This window comes from Eublepharis macularius, chromosome 4, assembly GCF_028583425.1.
Source record: "Eublepharis macularius isolate TG4126 chromosome 4, MPM_Emac_v1.0, whole genome shotgun sequence".
NCBI classification, from domain to species: domain Eukaryota; kingdom Metazoa; phylum Chordata; class Lepidosauria; order Squamata; family Eublepharidae; genus Eublepharis; species Eublepharis macularius.
The window spans coordinates 68,924,720-68,942,455 of NC_072793.1; the positions used below are offsets into that span (position 1 = coordinate 68,924,720).

General features: G+C 37.0%; 1 protein-coding gene across 1 annotated transcript; it reads left to right on the forward strand.

The window, feature by feature from the left end:
* The first annotated feature begins 2,830 nt into the window (after positions 1-2,830).
* ZCCHC10 (zinc finger CCHC-type containing 10) lies at positions 2,831-16,149 on the forward strand. Its single transcript, XM_054977406.1, has 4 exons — positions 2,831-2,883; positions 9,689-9,847; positions 12,409-12,450; positions 14,043-16,149. Exons 1-4 carry the CDS (start codon positions 2,843-2,845, stop codon positions 14,308-14,310), a joined length of 510 nt encoding a protein of 169 aa, XP_054833381.1. The 5' UTR covers positions 2,831-2,842; the 3' UTR covers positions 14,311-16,149.
* Positions 16,150-17,736: the final 1,587 nt, after the last annotated feature.

Genomic DNA, 17,736 nt, shown 5'->3' on the forward strand with positions numbered 1-17,736 from the left:
TGTTCATGAATAAGTCATACAGGGAGTTACAGTGATAGGGAGTTACATATACAACTAAAGCAATGATATGTTTAAATGGTAATTGGCTTCCTACTGCATCAAGAAGATGTAATTTTTACAATTAATAAAGCAGATTAATATATGGTAAGGCTACAGGAACCTCTAATACTAAATAAACAGGATGGTAGTTTTACTGATACCAATTTCTGAATATAAAAGATATTCAAGGAAGAACAGTGGATATTGTGTGCTGCTTGTATAAGGACATATTTAAAATTAAACTGTATATAAGTAAACAATGCAGGAATGTTTTGTGTACACAATATTTAATTTCTGAATGGGATTATCAGTCACGGTTAGCATTTTTATTTCATTATTATTTATTTATTTATTTAAGCTTTTTAATAATATCTAGATCACTTGAATAGTAACAAAGTCTTGAAAGCATCAAAACACTTGATTGTTTTGCCTTGCAAAAAAAAAATGTGTTCCCCAATCCTTCCCACAATTTCCCATTCATGCACTCCACTGTGATCCATACAAATATGAATTATTTAAGATAAGATGCTATACCACTATGTATTTATACTTCACCTTATACTAGCTTTTTAGGAAAAAGAAATTTGTGTCATTAAATTATTTAGCTAATTTATTAATTCCCAAATACAGGCAAGCTTTTACTTTGGCCTGCTTCCATGTTCTTCCATCAGTACTTCTAGAAGGGAGGTCCCATGGAGTACCACTCCATGAACACATATCCCTTGTGCTAGCTGAGAAACTAAAAAGATTATGCATGTTCTTTTGCACTATCCCTTCTATGATAATATCCCTTCTATGATAATATGATAATATGAGTTCATCACTCCTATGTTCAACCTCCCCACAAGAAAATTAGAAGAATGATACACCAACACCCCTTCCTTTTAGCGAACCCGGGAACCATAGACAGAGTTGCCAGATTCTGTGCTGCCACCAGAGTATATCATGGCTCAGTACTGATTTAGTGGAACATAACTTGCTATTTTTGGTAACATTTTCCTGCAAATATTCTAATTAATGTATGTTTTATTTTGCTGGTCTATGACTGTAACAGACTTTATTATTATTAAACTTCACATTAAAATTGTGGAGGGACTGAACAACTCCTAACATTTGTGGAGGACTGCCTCAAGGGAACACAAACAAAGTCTGAACATGTGGTAATGGTCAAACTCTAGGTGGGACTTAGCTCTGTTCTTATTTGCAATTTCCTCACAATGTCACCTGATGTATTCTCATAGTAAGTACATTTCTTGTGTTTCATGAACTTGCTGTAATTACTTCTAATATAATGACTGTTCCTTTCTGCTGGTTCCTCCCATAGTTCACACTATGGAGGCTCCCAGGAGAAGGGAAAGAGGAAACAGTGTGGGGAAGGGGATACATGGAAAAATTAAGTACCCCCCCACAAGTCCTTGCAGGCTCCCCACCATGCAACTGGGTATGGGTCAGCCAACACTATGCAGTTTGGCCATAGGGTAGAGGCTGCAGGAGAAGAGGGAAAGGTGAAGACGAGGGCAGACAAAGGTGGGTGGGGAGAGAAGGAAGCTGGAAAATAGGGAGAGGTTATAGGGGGCAGGGATGTACCCTACAAGTCCTAGTGGGTCCTCATTTGTATACTCCTAACTGACAATAATAAAATAGAATACTCAGAGTGTAATGCAGTATGAGATGATGGAACAAATTGGCATCTGTAAAGATGAGATATGGGAGATAGTGAGCCAGGAATCTGAGGTCCCTGTCAAGTTCTAGGGAGTTATATGGTCTTGAATTTGTTAATGAACCCCAGTTCAGCACTACCTGTGAAGTTTTTTTGAAGCACAGCAGCAATATAAACAACATAATCCGATAGACAGATTGAATTGCTTTGTAAATGCAAACACTAAACACTTCCAGTGGTCTTTAACTTGAATCTCAAGGAGAAAAATGGACAAATAGATAAATAAATAAAACTCCCAACAACAAAACTAGTGGCTGAAATACAATGCCTATAAGAATATATCCTCTGTATTAAAAATGGAACAGAAAAGAGGATGCCAGAAACTGTCTGTTCAAATGCGGACAGTTATCAGTTATGTGCTGGTCGCTGGAAGAGAATTTTACAGAGACTCATGAGACAACCCTGCTGCAAGTACAAGGCAATGAGGATGACTGACGGGATATTGGGCAGTGGGAGGATTAAATTGTTAAAGTTAAGAGTTGGAAAGGCCTCTAGCAATAGTGGCACTGCAACCTGGCACACTGACAGGCAACTTGCTACTAAATGCTGCGATCCTATGTACTCTTACCTAGTTCCACTGAACGGAATAGGGCATTTTTGAGGAAACATGCATAAAACATGCCGCTCCGTAACCAAACATCCCAGAGAAGTTAGTGTTTACCTTTTAGAAGAAACAATAAGATCCCGATTCTGTTCTACAAGCAACGAAAACAGCGCCTCCTTGCTTTGCATCTTTCCCGAGTTCCTTTTTTTTCTCACTCCACATGTCCATAACCAGAATGAGAGGAGAAAAGTGCTAAAATAAGGCCTCGAGATTTCCAATTCAGCCATGAGGTTTCAGAAGACATTGGTGTGACCGTAATACTGCACAGGCTCAGTAAGAGAGGAAGGAACCGAAAGAGCATCGAGGCTAACCGCGCTCCTTTCGCATCCCTCACTCGTCAACTAAGCACCGCTTTCCTTGCGCCTCTGCTCGCTCCCTCCCTCCCTTTCGCAGCCTTGACCGGTTCCTCCAATAGGGCGGCAAAGAGAGGGTGGAGTTCCCGGCATGCAACATGCGTTGCTGCCCGGCCGGTGGCTAAGATGGCGACTCCCATGCATCGCCTTATCGCTCGGAGACAGGCGTGAGTTTGTGCGAGGGGGCTGAGTATTTTTTTTCGGCGTAGTAATGGGGTGGATGTCAGGATAGTGTCCTGAGGGTGATGGTTAGGAAGCCAGGACTGTGCTTGTTTTGATGGCGAGGAAAGGGTGCAGATAGAAGCGTGGTGTAGCTTTTTAAAAGATTAGACACACACTAGGTATTTGCACGCTTCGGGAATTAGGGATATTATTATTCTTGTGTTGGGTTGTCTGTGTTTCTTCAGATGAACAAGTGGGGGTTGTTTCTGCCTGCTTATGGAAAGAGCAATATTCAAGGTTTTGAAATGTTAAAAACCTTTTTAATGTAACATTTCACCTCAGCCTTGGCTGTGTAAACTCAAAACGGTCCCAGTAACGTGGACAGTTGTATGTAACTTGTGTCTTTCCCTCACTGACTAGAAAAGTAGCGTTTATTAATGAACTTTATTGGCAACTTAAATGGTTGCCAATAAAGAAAAGAAATTTTCTTTTTTAGTGTGTTTACCTGGTTTGGTCGTACCTGCTTTTGTTGTTACATAATGTTTTGTACATAAGGGTGTCGTCTCTAAATTCCTTTTGCAAAGCAATGTGCTCACACTCCGTTAATTAAGAATAGTTTCTCTTTGGCGTACCTCTGGAAAGCTTATTAAGATTGGTAACTAGTTCTTTCAAAACCAACCCAAGAAACTGAACACACATCGGTTTCTTCAGTTGTCTCTCTGGACTATAATTTCATATTTAAGTTAGTGGACTATATAACACTGGGACTCCAGATTGGGTCTATACTATATAAAGGAGTCCTGTAGCACTTAAAACAAATTTGACACATGGGCTCATGTTGAGCCTTCTTCCTTTGAAGCATGAAACAAAATCTGCACCAGGTTATTTTTCTAGGGGGGACAGAGGTCCCCCCTAGAAAACCTACTCTGTACCAGAAAAGGGTACAGAGTAGGTTAGGAGGTCATGAAGTGCAAGAGATGGAGTTTATAATTTCGATGCCAAATAATAAAAGATAAACAGAGCTTCTGTTATTATTGTTAACAGTTTTTATGCTTGTGTTGGCTAAAGAAAGTTTTGGCACAGAGTTTACTATTGCTGAGTGTGCAAAATATTATTTTGCAAAAGGACTTAACATAACTGGGGAGACTGTTAACACCAACTGCCACTGTTGTGAATGGACCCTATGCAACAAGAGACCTGTTTAGGCTTCAAGAAGCTGCCAGAGCAATCCTAAACAAATATACCCTTCCAATCCCATTGTCTTCAATTGTTTTAGAAGAGCATACCTTTGTTAAAGTTTGTACTTTAATATTGCCATCCCACTGGAATTGGTGATTTAAAAAAAATATAGTTAATAACCTAATCCTGTGTATTTTTATTCAAAAGTAAAGCTCTACAACTTGTGGATTATGTCTAAATAAGTAGTGTGTGTGTTTAGCTGGAAGCAGGTTTCAGTGAACTGAGTGGGACCTACTTCCAGTTTAACTTGCATAGGTTAGGCTGAAAGTTCTGTAGCTACTTCATTAGCTATACTTTAACTTCTCATAGTGGCGCTCAAAAAAACTCTAAAGCCAGTACAGGAATGCTGTTATTAAACTCGTCTCTATTAATCAAAGCATTTGGCAACAAAGACAAAATCTATTAGTACTTGACCTTTTAAAGCTTAAAGTAAATTGTGGTAAAAACATAGTTTCATCTTCCTCCCCCATTTGATTATTCATCCAATCTTCATAATCCCCTGGTTACTGTTCAGTATATTTACCCTCTTTCAAACTTAACACTCCTGGCTTCATCATAACTTTTTGTTTAAATATTGTTGAGATCCCTACCCATTGGTGTTGCCTTCACTAGGTCTTATTCAAGCTTCCTGAAACATGTTCTCTTCACTCTCCATCCAGCTCCTTCTCCATTCCTTGAACTCACAGTATCAAAGAGCTTATCCACCCCCACCCCCACATTCCCTGGCACCCATAAATGCACAATCAGGCAGTTGGCTGTAGGAAAACTGCTATTGGTAAGAAATTATAGGAAGTGCTGAGTTGGTCACAGTTAATTAGAGAATAGGGTTATTCTTGCAGAAAACTTCATGGAAGTGCATATTTATGTGGTACTAACTTCCATAAGAATTATTCCTAAATACACATGTATTAGGACTGCAACCAAACAGCTTGATGTATACCTATTCATTCATAAGCAAATTCCAGTTAATCTTTCCCAAACATGCATGAGACTGTAGCTTTATATATGGTAATTAGAGATAGTGGTAGGCTCTGTTTAATTGGAAACTTAGATATTTTGATTTATCCCAAAAGTTTGTGACTGAATACAATGTAATGACTTTTAAGAATTGTAGCATACAGGACAGCAATAACACTTCACGTAATGAAAAACCAATTAAAGCTTCAATTAACATTTATCTCCTTAATCTACCCATATTTAGTTCTTTGGGGCTTATTCTTGTGAGATTAGAAAACCTGGACTAGAAACTATTTTTAGTGTTTGCTTTATTCATTACGCTTTTTATTCATTCTGGAAGGTTTACATATTGGCCCCAGAAAGTCTTACTTCAGCTGGAGAATTGTCACAATAGATAATTTGAAGACAGCAATAAAATTCCCAAATAAGTAGTTCCTTGCTGGTGACCTAGATCTTCTGACTGTTGTTCTATGTGCTAGCCAAAAGGACACTCTGTACATTCTAGGAATAATCCCTGACCTGTTCAAGTCTGTTTCTGGAACAAACTCTATTTCAGTGTTCAAGAAGCATTTGAATTTGCTGCTTTTGTTTTACGTTGTCATTGAGATTTCTATTGCTCTTTATACAACTATTTGCACTATAATAATAAAGTCATGCTGACAATTTAGTGATAATCCTGTAAATGATGTACTAGTAGCTGATAGTATCAGTCTTTGTTTCATGAATTGTATGTGATAGGCAGGTGTGGTAGAAAAATAAATGACCAGTACCTCCTGGGCAGATATATTTGATATATAGCTCTGGCTGGCTGTTTTTTTCCTATTGATATTTAGGACTACAATATTCCTGTGTTCTGGGTTATAATAGTAAACAACTATACTTAATTTCTTAATGTTACAGTTTTCTTAATGTTATAGTTAGAGTTACGTTCACATATGTTGTGGAATATTTAGTTAAATTAGGTAAAAGACCATGCTTTGACTTTAAAATAGAATTGAGTATGACCCACAAATCAGTTAAACAAGAACACTTGAAAGCTTTGTCCCACAGAAGGCAAAGATGGTAATCCATTTGTCAAGACAGGTATAGTACTGGGAAAAGAAACCAAAATGATCAGAAGATGGGCACCAGCAAAAGGTGAAAAGTTTGAGGGGTTTTAGAGAAAATTTGAACAGAGTGGGGAGTGGGGTTGGAAAGACAGAGGTTTATAAGGTTATGCATGGGTTGGAAAAATGGACACGAGAATTTTTAGTGCTTCCATAGAAATCAAACTCATGGTTACCCAATTAAATTGATGGGCAGTATTTCTGAGTAAGTCTCTTGTGTTCACTGCCACAGGATGTAGTCATGGCTACTAGTTGGATTTAAAGGCGAACTAGATAAATTCAAACTGACTTAGTAACAACATGTATCAAAAAGGCACCATACACAAAATGTAAAACAGTATAAGCAGCATAATAATCACAGACTGAATGATTATGAAAAACAAATTAGTTTCATTTTTTCACAATAACAATATTTTTAAAAATACAATTAATTATTACAACAAATGTGAATTATTCACAGCCACTTTTTACTTTTGTTCAGAAACAAAGATCAGTTTACAGCTAGTTTTTAAAAAATTAAATTAAAACAAAAACAAAGCCAATATTAATTTTTTATTGTCGAAGTATTGTAGAAGGCTTTCATGGCCGGAGAACGATGGTTGTTGTGGATTTTCCGGGCTGTATAGCCGTGGTCTTGGTATTGTAGTTCCTGATGTTTCGTCAGCAGCTGTGACTGGCATCTTCAGAGGTGTAGCACCAAAAGCAGAGATCTCTCAGTGTCACAGTGTCACAATATTAATTTTGTCCTTGAGGCATATGATATCCTTGAGGAAGAAGAAAACTCCTGTTCTGTTTATATATGGTTCCCTTCCTGGTTGCTTGGAAGTGATACTTATTCACTACAAGTGACCAGGAAAATTCTGTTTACAATGCTGTATTAAACAAATAATTAAGAATGTCCTGTAGTCTTCAGTCTAGTATGTAGAGTGGCTGTTGCTTTCACTACAGATAAATATGGCCATAGAGGAATGTAGCTGAGGTGTTTCTTGACGAAGTTGTAAAATAGTAAGGAGTCCAGTAGCACCTTTAAGATTAACCAGCTTATTTGTAGCATAAGCTTTCGAGAACCACAGTTCTCTTCGTCCGATGCATGGAGCATCTATTGACTAAGTTGTGATTTCAAATGGTGTTCACTGAGAAGTGAAGTCTCTTAATATCACTTAGCATTTTAAAAAATTAAAACTTACAGTTACTTATAATAGATAAACACAGAGAAAAATACATATATATCTAGAAACAAGGAATTCATCCCCAAGTAACTGCATAATCTATAATGAATCATAAAAGGCAGATGGGCAAATCTTGTCACTTATTTTCTCATCCCAGAGTAATAAATTGTATCCAGGGTTTATTAAATTTATCAGTTTTTTTAAACAATTGCTCCTTTGGGTTTTCTAATAAGGTTAATCTTGTCAATAAAGCAGTACACCAGATTTTATTAAACAATTCATTTATAGAAGGGAATTCTATTTTTCCAGGTTGCTTCTGTAACCATCTTGGTGGTAGTGAACAAACTTAAAACTAGCTTCATATCTGAGGGATCCACATAACCTTTCAAGTATATGAGAGTATCATCTTAGGTTTAAGGAGTATGTTGATACCTAGCATTTTGCTGACAAACTGGACCACAGTTCTCCGAGACATCTGTATCTTAGAGCATGTCCAAAATATTTGAACTACATCAGCAATTGATGAATCATCCCACTAGCATTTTTCCTGCATTGAATTATTTTGAGTGCTAGTTTGTGGGGGAGTCATTTACCATTGGAAAAGTATTTATAATTATATTATATAATTATAATTATATTATATAATTTAGCATTTATATAATTTAGCAATTTATCATACTTGTTAAAAAGTACTATCCTAAATGAATAAAATGTTTGGGATAACTATATTAAATAGGAACAAATAAGGCTCTGAATAGAGCTCATAATATACTAAATGCATATTTGATATTCCACCCCTCCCCCAAATCTGTTGACAGAAGGATATACAGCTGTGACAGAATGCAATTTAGAGAGACCTTTCCACAGTGCAGCACACAGAGGGCTGGAGGGGGAGAAACTGACAGTTGCCTGGCTTAAGAGCTTGATTGGCAGGCTTCTCCCTTCTCTCTGATTGGCCAGTCAAAACCCCACTTCAGGATGAGAAGGTGGCTGACAGGATTTTGAGTTCTGTTAGGAGTTGGGATTTGAAGAGAGAGTGTGAGGTCAGACAGGTACTCCTCTGAAATGAAGGAAAGAATATCAGTTGCTCTATTGAAACAACTTTGTTTCAGTATAAAACCTAGTAAAAAATCCAGTAGCACCTGTAAGACTAACCAACTTTATTGAGGCATAAGCTTTCGAGAACCATAGCTCTCTTCGTCAGACTAAAGTTGGTTAGTCTTAAAGGTGCTAATGGACTTTTTACTATTTTGCAACTACAAACTAACATGGCTATCTCCTCTGGCAGTATAAAACCTGTTTACACAGCCACACTAGAACTGGGGGTGTGTTTTGGCTAAGAGGGAATTGGGCAGTATGTGGAGACCCCCATTCCAGCCAAAGGAAAGGTATAAGTATACAAGGTTTTTATAATGAGAACATTTGATACAGCATCTTGAAATTCTTATGGGCTGTATCAAAGTTCAGAAAGGTAATTGTGAAAGGGGGTAGGATGACTTCTCTTTAATTTTATGCTAATACAGGAAATTTGAAAATATATATACATCTTTGTAGAAGCACACATAAGACACACCCTAAATAAACAAAACTTCACTAATCCCAGTGGTAAAAGTACTAAGTTGTAACAAACTTGCTACTGTTTGTCTATCTCTAGTGTAAATCATAAATGCTCCTGCTAGGGTAAATCTGTACCTCACATAGCGGGTATGCAATGACTATACAATCGTAAGCAAAGTTGCACTCTTCTAAGCTCATTGACTTAAAAAAATTGATATTCTGTGTCCTACATGCAGTTTCCTGTTTACTGCCTCTTTGGGATAAAACAGATGAAGTACCGTTAATTTTAAAGGACAGGGGTTTCTTAAAATTAATGGCTTTGGGTTATAGAATATTCAGACACTAAAAAGGATTAAAAATCAACCCACATGTAGATAGCAGAGGAGAAAATTATTTTCTGTTCAATATTGAGGTATGTTTTTTCTTGAAGATACATAACAACCCCCTTAAAAAAATTAGAACTTTCCATTTAAGTATTTTATCTGTTTGCAAGTATATTGGCTAAATGTAAAACTAAAAACAACCCTGTTCACCTGCCACAGGATATTTGATAGTAGAATTAGGGGAGCATCCATTGTGCCCTTGTAAGTACTGTAAGGCTTTATAGAGAATTGACAGAGGCTTCATATGGGAAGAGAGCTTAATAGGGCACTTTGAAGCTAAGATGTGAAACTCCATACTTGGAGTTGGTAGACTGAAACTTCTGTATTAGTGTCTGCGGTGTTCAATAGTGTGCTTTTAAATCAAAGCCATCTGGTCTACTCTGCTGCATATTTTCACAGGGAAGCAAACAAGCAACATGTGAGATGTCAGAAGTGTTTAGAATTTGGACACTGGACCTATGAATGTACAGGAAAAAGAAAATATCTTCACAGACCATCAAGGACAACAGAGTTAAAAAAGGCGCTGAAAGAAAAAGAGAAGCAGCTATTACAACAAAGGTAAGATCAACTGTGTGGGAAAGTATATGCCTCCTGTATAAAAGTTTATGCATAAAAGCCAGCCATAGCTGAGAGCTTTAAGTCCTATTGACTTCAGTGTGTGTGTATGTGGGGGGGATGTTTCCCACTAAAATGTACAGGAAGTAAACTTCAGTATACACATAATACTTTCTGTCATGTTGGGAGCAGGTCAAAGGTTATATGCTTCTCCTGCCCATAACTGTAGTTTAGTTTATCATGTCCTGTCATTAACATTGTATGCTCGTATCCTAGTAGTTGAAACCAGGGTTAGTTTTACTAAAAATAGCAACCCATCGGTAAGTACAGAAGAGGGACTGGAAGTACAGACATGTGATGACCATATATACCATATACCATTGATCTTTATAGGTCAGTATTATCTACTTTGACTAGCAGCAGCAGTTTGGGTCCTCAGGTAGACAAATGTAATACATGTTAGTATCTGAGATCCTTTAATTGGAAATGCTGTGGACTGAACCTTGGCTGTCTGTGAACAAAGCAGATGCTCTACCACTGAGACTCACCCAGCTGAATCCACAATCTGACCTCTTTCAACACTTACAAAGGCTGAAAGACAAAAGAATAAGATCTGTGCAGGCACTTAATCCAAGGTTTGTTCATTTGACAGCAAGTGTTGAACACAATATGCCTTTCTTCTGAGTAAAATTTATGTAGCATTAGGTTGCACAAGTACTTAATTTTAGCTGACTCACACTTTGTTCCATATTTACTCCTGTATCTAGATTTCCATAAGTAACTGCTTGCGTGATTTACTAAAAGAACAAATTGCTATGGAATTGAGGGGTGGCAACAGCTGCATAAATTAGTACTGACCATTGAGCTGTGGCTTTATATTTATGCTGGCTGCTGAAATTTTTCATGTTACAGCAGTAAGTATTAAGGCTCAGTTTGAGCTGATTATGACAAACAAGAAAATGCAAGCACTAGCACATCTGTTGACAATGCACTAGCAGATTTATTGAGAATGAGGGTATACTGTCAAGTTTGACATAACCTTGCTAGTACTAATTTGCAGGAACAGAAAAAGATACAGCTGCATCTGGTGTTAATTTTGCCATTGTTGTTTGGATAGTTATCCTGCCTTCTAGTTTATGAGCCTGTGGGCCAGGGTCTGGTGTGGATTTTACTTATCTGACAGCAGTGTTTGTTTATGCAGTCATCCTATGCAGTTAAGTGCACCTGTGCCTCTGGAATTGCTTAGACATGCCAAAATCTGCATAGAACTGCCGTTTTAATAGCCTTTTTGCTGCTGTTTGGTGATGGCTTTTAAAAAAGCAAGTTTCTTTTTTGCAAGCACTTGTTTTTTAAATCTTATCCTAAATTTCTGTTTGAAACTGTAATATTTCTATAGCACACTTCTTAGTATCTTGGCAATCTTTAAAACAGTCTTCTAAAGTAGGCCAGTATTATGTTTATAGTTCAGATAGATGCTGAAACTGTGACAAGTAGCTTGTGGAAGGTCAGCTGATCAGTTCTTGGCCAAGGTGGTCTATAAGGTATTCCTAGCACTCACACTTGAGCACTGCACTATTGCATATGTACAAGCTAAGAAAGAGTATTAGCACCATTAAAATCTGGCTTATCTTGAAGAAAACAAATAGGCAAGGTGAGATCTATTGGCCAATGTTGTAGTTTTTCTGTCCATTTTATGTACGATGGATCACCAATGAACTGTGTGGTGAAAACACAGAATTGCCTTGTTGTAACTCTCCTCTTTAGTTGTAATAGACATTTCTCCCATGATGTTGTCCCCAAAGGGCTGGGGGAAATCACCATTTCAATGCTTAATACAATATTTTATTAAAACCTGCATATCCAGCACTTTTAATAAAATTTGCTCTTCAGGAAGTTTATAGACAAAACTAAGACATGGTAACAAGAGGTTGGAGAAATGTAAAAATAAAATATCAGCTGTGATTGCGCAGATACTATAGCTGGTTTACTTTCATTCCTTCTGAATGGATTGTTTTAAAGAGAAAATCTACTTTAAAATGCATATAACGAGGGATTTTTTTCTGGGAAAAGAGGTGGTGGAACTCAGGACTGCACAATAGCATCACTTCGGGTCAGCTGGAACAAGAGGGGAGTTTTTTAAAGTTTAAATTGCCCTTGGCGAAAATGGTCACATAGCTGGTGGCCCCGCCCCCTGATCTCCAGACAGAGGGGAGTTTAGATTGCCCTCCGCGCCACTCGGTGGCGCAGAAGGCAATCTAAACTCCCCTCTGTCTGGAGATCGGGGCGGGGCCACCAGCCATGTGACCATTTTTAAGAGGTGCTGGAACTCCGCTCCACCGCGTTCCCGCTGAAAAAAAGCCCTGCATATAACTTTATTCAGTTTAGTGAAAAATAGAAATCAAAGCATTTATGGTTGATGCCCACATCTTTGTTACTCAGGCCTTCAGTTTTTTATCTCTTGCTAGGGAAGTTGATTTTTCCTGTGAAAGTCCTAATACATCTCTTCATTAATATTTTTCACTATAATTAATAAAAACTGTTGTTTCCTTCTGCTTTTTAATTAGCTCTGGAGAAAGTGCTACAGACAAGAAGAGCAAGAAGAAAAGGTAATGTGTTGAAATATGAATATGGAACAAATTATCCCTATCTGTTGTGCTGATGCTGGTGATAATGAAAAGCTAGATAAGCTAGGCCTGCCAGAGGAGTTCAGGAGAGCCCCCATTCTCCTGGCTTTCCACAAACAATGCAAAACCGAATTCAAAAAGGCTTTTTTACTCAGATAGGAGGGCTGTAATGTAGGGAAGTGGTCTCAAAGAAATGCTTCACTAATGAGATAGAGGCCATAGACTTCACCATTATGTTGCCTTATGTCCTATCAGTTGCTCTGAGTATGTGCTCTTATATGCTACCTGTTACTTTAAGTATGATCCTCCTGGGTAGTTCTGTGTTGTCAAATGTCAGTCCTAGAATTGCTTATGCTCTGTTTCAGCATTTCTTTAACTCTGTATTGGATTTTTGCTAATGTTATGTCTTTGTAAACTTGCATTTATATACCTGTGGCATTGTTTATTGAAATGTCCCTGATATTGACTGTACTAATCTCACATTATGTAATCCACCTTGAGTCTCAATGAGAAAGGCAGACTATAAATGACATAAATAAAATAAATAATAATGAAGTAAACATAGGTTCTAGCCCTTTTCTGTAGTATTTTTGTTCCTGTCCTGTTCTTTCCATTGCTCTTAATTTTCAAGACCATCTGAGACCTGCAAAACTTCTTAAAAGTTTGATCACTTCATATGCCATACATCTACAACTTTGCTCTGTCTTTCTCTAGCCACTTTGGATCCTGATTAGGGAGGAAAGCAGAATATAATAAATCTTCCTTTTTAGAGAATGATGTAAAGAAACTTGCATCTTGGAAAACATTAGTCTGATCTGAACTGCTTTTCTTTAACTTATAGAAAAGGAACAGGATGAATAATGGTTTTTTATTAGAAAATGCATGTACATGTACATTATTTTAAGAAGGTAATTCCAGAAAAGTCTCTGACTTCAATTTCTGAAGGCTTGAATATTTTTTTCCAGAGATGTAAAAGCTGCAGGACACCAGGTGCCCCAGATGTGTGATTAAAGCTTTATTAGAATCTGAGATTAATTGAATGCTTTAGTTCAAACATTTTAGTTTGAAATCATTTTGAGACTTCTCAGGAGCTGACGCTCAATTAACATTTGATTTACTTCTTCATAGTAACTGCCATACCAGCAGTGGTTTATCGTATCCTCTTACTTTTGTAGCTACTGAAGTAGCAGCTAGAAACTTTTAAAATCAGGGAAGCAATCTTAATTTTTTTCAAACTCTTCCCTTGCAAATTATGCAAAGGTTTGTGTATAGCTTCTGAAAATGGCAGCCCTATATGTCTCTTGAATATTTTGGAAATGCAGCAGCTTTTTTGGTCAGCCCTGCCCTTCTTACTGCAGCCACCATCCCACATGGCTTTTGTCTGTGCAAGTCCCAGGATCTCCAGCGTAGCATTTTTCATGGTCACAGGTGACGCTCTTCCTTTTTCACCAGTGGAAAAGCTGGCTGGATCCAACCAGTGGAGATTATAATTGAAATTTGATTTTTCAGACTTTTCTAGCCATTGGCACAGTGATCTTAATAACAACTGCTGATCCTTTAAAAATTTTGTGCAGGTCTAAAAGTGTGACAAGCTCCAGCAGTAGCAGCAGCATCAGTTCCGCTAGTGAGTCTTCATCTGAGAGTGAAGATTCATCATCCTCTTCTTCTGATGACAGTGACAGTGATGAAAGCACTTCCACTTCTTCCTCCTCCCCTTCTTCAAGTAGTTCTTCCAGCTCTTCTGACTTTGAAACAGATTCTAGTTCCTCCAGTAGCAGCAGCAGTACCAGCACAGACAGCAGCACAGATGATGAGCCACCAAAGAAAAAGAAGAAGAAATAGTTTGATGTGGGGTCAGAACTCTGGTGTTGGCGTTTAAGTGGTGTTTAAAAATTGAACGGCGTTTAAAATTTCATTATGACCAAACAAAATGAACAGGTCAATTTTTACAATTGAAAAAAGTGTAAGTGTTTTACATAGTAGTTGCTAGGATATTAAAAAGCTGTTAAATGGCAAGTAATGCTTATTGAAAGAGTATTTTTGTGGGTTATTGTTTAATAGGAAATGCTACTTCATTTAATTTTTAAAGAAATCTATTAAATGTTTATAAGAACTAAGGTCCAGTCACCCTGATGTTTACACGCCAGAAAGCAAACCTTTTTTCTTTGAACCGTCCTGTGTTATGTCATATAGCAATCTTTATGCCATGTTCACATTGTAGGCAAAATGGAAGGGGATGAATATGAAGTTTTATTTCAGTTGGCTGACAATATAATAAAGCCATATTAAATTTCCATTAAGATTTATAGAAGAAATGATATTGCATCCAACATAGATAAAATAAAATTACTTTTCTCAAATGGCTTTTCTAGGTCAAATACTAGGTGCAATGTCAAAATGATTTGTTGGTCAATATGATTGTGTTAATACATTCTCACTTGATCTTGTTCTGCTTATGGAAACAGGCTTCTGTGCACAGATTGCTGTTTTGGATGTGTTCCCACATATGCAAAAGAATGTTTTGCAGAGAACATAGCACAGTAGTGGGCTGCACACACGTTACTGCACTTGATCTCTCCCATCAACTGGATGGTCACTGTTGTTAGTTTTGAAAGTTTTAATAGCCTTTTTGGCTTGAGGAGGCTGATTCCAGATACCCATTTTTCCTTTATAAATGAACTGTGCTGTCAGTGCTACCAGCATCTATCTGTTCAGCAGCAAAGATCCTTACATGCAGCTGCATACTCTCCTCAGAGCTATGCACCAGAATCTCTGAACCAGGGCCAAATGCTTTAATCCTTTTTAACAGGACCTGCGTTTAGAGCTTCTTACACTAAAACTTTTCTGAGACAAAGATCATCCCTATAAAGCATTACTTGCACAGTGCATAGAGAGTAGCATTAATCATTGCAACAGAAGTGTTTCGTCTTTGTGCCTTTTTCATAATGTTAAATGTGTACTGATGAGGAAGATTAAAATCCTCATTTTATCTTCCACATGCTAATTTGTGAGCCCAGAGAAATGGTAATAACATGCATGCCCTGTTTTCAATCAGGAAGAAAAATACTTTTGTTGGGGCTAGGTAAAAAAAAATGTCTTTAAGTTTTTCCCCCGTGCTATGTTTGTGGAATTGTAAAACAAACTGGATTATTTGGTTGGATAGCTTCCACTTTATTTTTAAGTTATAATTGTTTAGAACTAATCTTTGCATAGCACAAATTTTATATAATTGTATGAAAACATGACGAGGACACTTACTTGCAAGATCATATTGCAGTGCATTTCTTGCTAGTTGACAGAAGTGAACAGACTTGCTATCGTAAGGAATTTTAGCAATTGGCAGTAGTCACTTAATTTGTGATACAGTCTCCTTTTAGTTTCTTATTGATGGGAGTCTTTTTAAGAGGGAACATGTTGGGGGAATCTTAAATATCCTAGTCTAGTTAAAATATGAATTAACTATGGAACTATTTTTTATATTTTTATGAAAATGTAGTGTGTAGACTGAATTTTGAATACAAATGTTCTATTTAAATGTTTATGTAAGTTGTGCATTTTAGTCTGTAACCATTTCTATGTTTTGCAGAATTCAGATAATGTAATTCTAAAACTATCAGAAAATTATTTGAGAGTCATGCTAGAGAATGTATCATTTAAGAGGAAAAATTAATAAATTATTAAATGCAGATAAAGAATGTTAATATTTTGTGTTTGTGCCATAAGTGCAGAATCAAACCTGCAGTTTTGTTTTTTTCTGGACTGAAGAATTTGAAGCCATGAAGGATAACAAAGGGAATATCAACTTGTGCACAACACTAGTCCCTTATGGAACAGAATGAGAGGAACAAGAGTAGCTTGGAAATATGGGGTCCTAATGGAGCAATTCATTTGTTCATAATGAGAAGAAATGTATATGATGAATGTTGCTGAAGAGCTGATTAGTAGGGAATTAGTTGGGGCAGAGAGTTGCTGGAAAAATTAAAGCAAACAGCAAAAGTAAAAATCTAAACTTTTATATGTTTTATGATTCTATGACAATCTTAATATGGTTATAAGGAGGTAGAATACTGGATGAGAATAGTTGAAGGCATTGTATTCATTATATGCTTTACAAAATGACAAAACAAAGACTCCTATGACATTTCAAACTCATACCTATTTTTCATGTGAAAAAAAAACAAATAGTACACTCATCCAGAAACTAGTATTTCAGACTGCAGATGGGGATTACTGCCCCCTGGCAAATACCTCCTGCTAAGGAAGTCTACCACATCAAGAGAGGAAATGATTCTAGACTTGCATTTTCTCTGAAATAGTAGTATTCTTTCAACAGAGTTGGGTTTTTTTTTACCTTTTGACAGCCTTCAACCATGCAAACTAAAGTAGTGTAGTTTTGGGATGTCTATAATATATGCTTCTTGAGAATGTGTACATTGGTTGTGGCTTACTGAAACTTCATCCCGATTTCAGTCAAGCAAACAAGAAGAGGAGAGCATCCTTTGAAGATTAGACATTAACCACTGTTACATGTGAGTTATGGGAACTAAGCCATATCTACAGCTTTTTTCCATCTATAGGTTCCTCAGTGTTTGTGGTTGGGCACAAGGATGGTGTAAACTGTTCGGTTTAGTATTTTGCAATCTGAGGGATGTAGGAAGTGGAGTTGGCTGTGATGGTTAGCAAATGAAAGATATTGACTTGATCTATTTGAGCAGATGCACAGCATTATTATAGTAGCAAGGTGATCTTTCCTGGGAACTTGATGAAGACATTTCTAGCTACTCTGTATTGTAGTCACATCTGTTTCAGTAAGGAAGAATCTGTTACAAACTTCTCCACGTTGCAAATTACCTTCTAACAATAGTTTTTCCCTCCCATTTAGTATCCTGAAGACATTTTTCTAGTATTGCCAGAAAGGTGTACATTTTAAAAGTATTGTGGATGTGTGTGGCATGACTGTCATTGAAAAAATACTCTTAATAGGTTTTTGGAATGTTCAAGTACTGGCATAAAAGATGCAAATTGTTGACTAGGGTATTAAATGACTTTCTGTTTTTTTAAAAAAAAAATTTTATTGGGTTAGAACATTAATATTTTTACATTACATTACATTCAATTTTCCCCTAATTTTTCGTTTCTAACCCCCTCCCTTTCCCCCCCTTTTGTTGACTTCCAACAGCTTTCCCACCCTCTGTCCCTTTTCCCTTACTTCTATTAACTTCCTCTGTCTAAAACAAATATATATTCTCCATTATATTAAGCAGTACA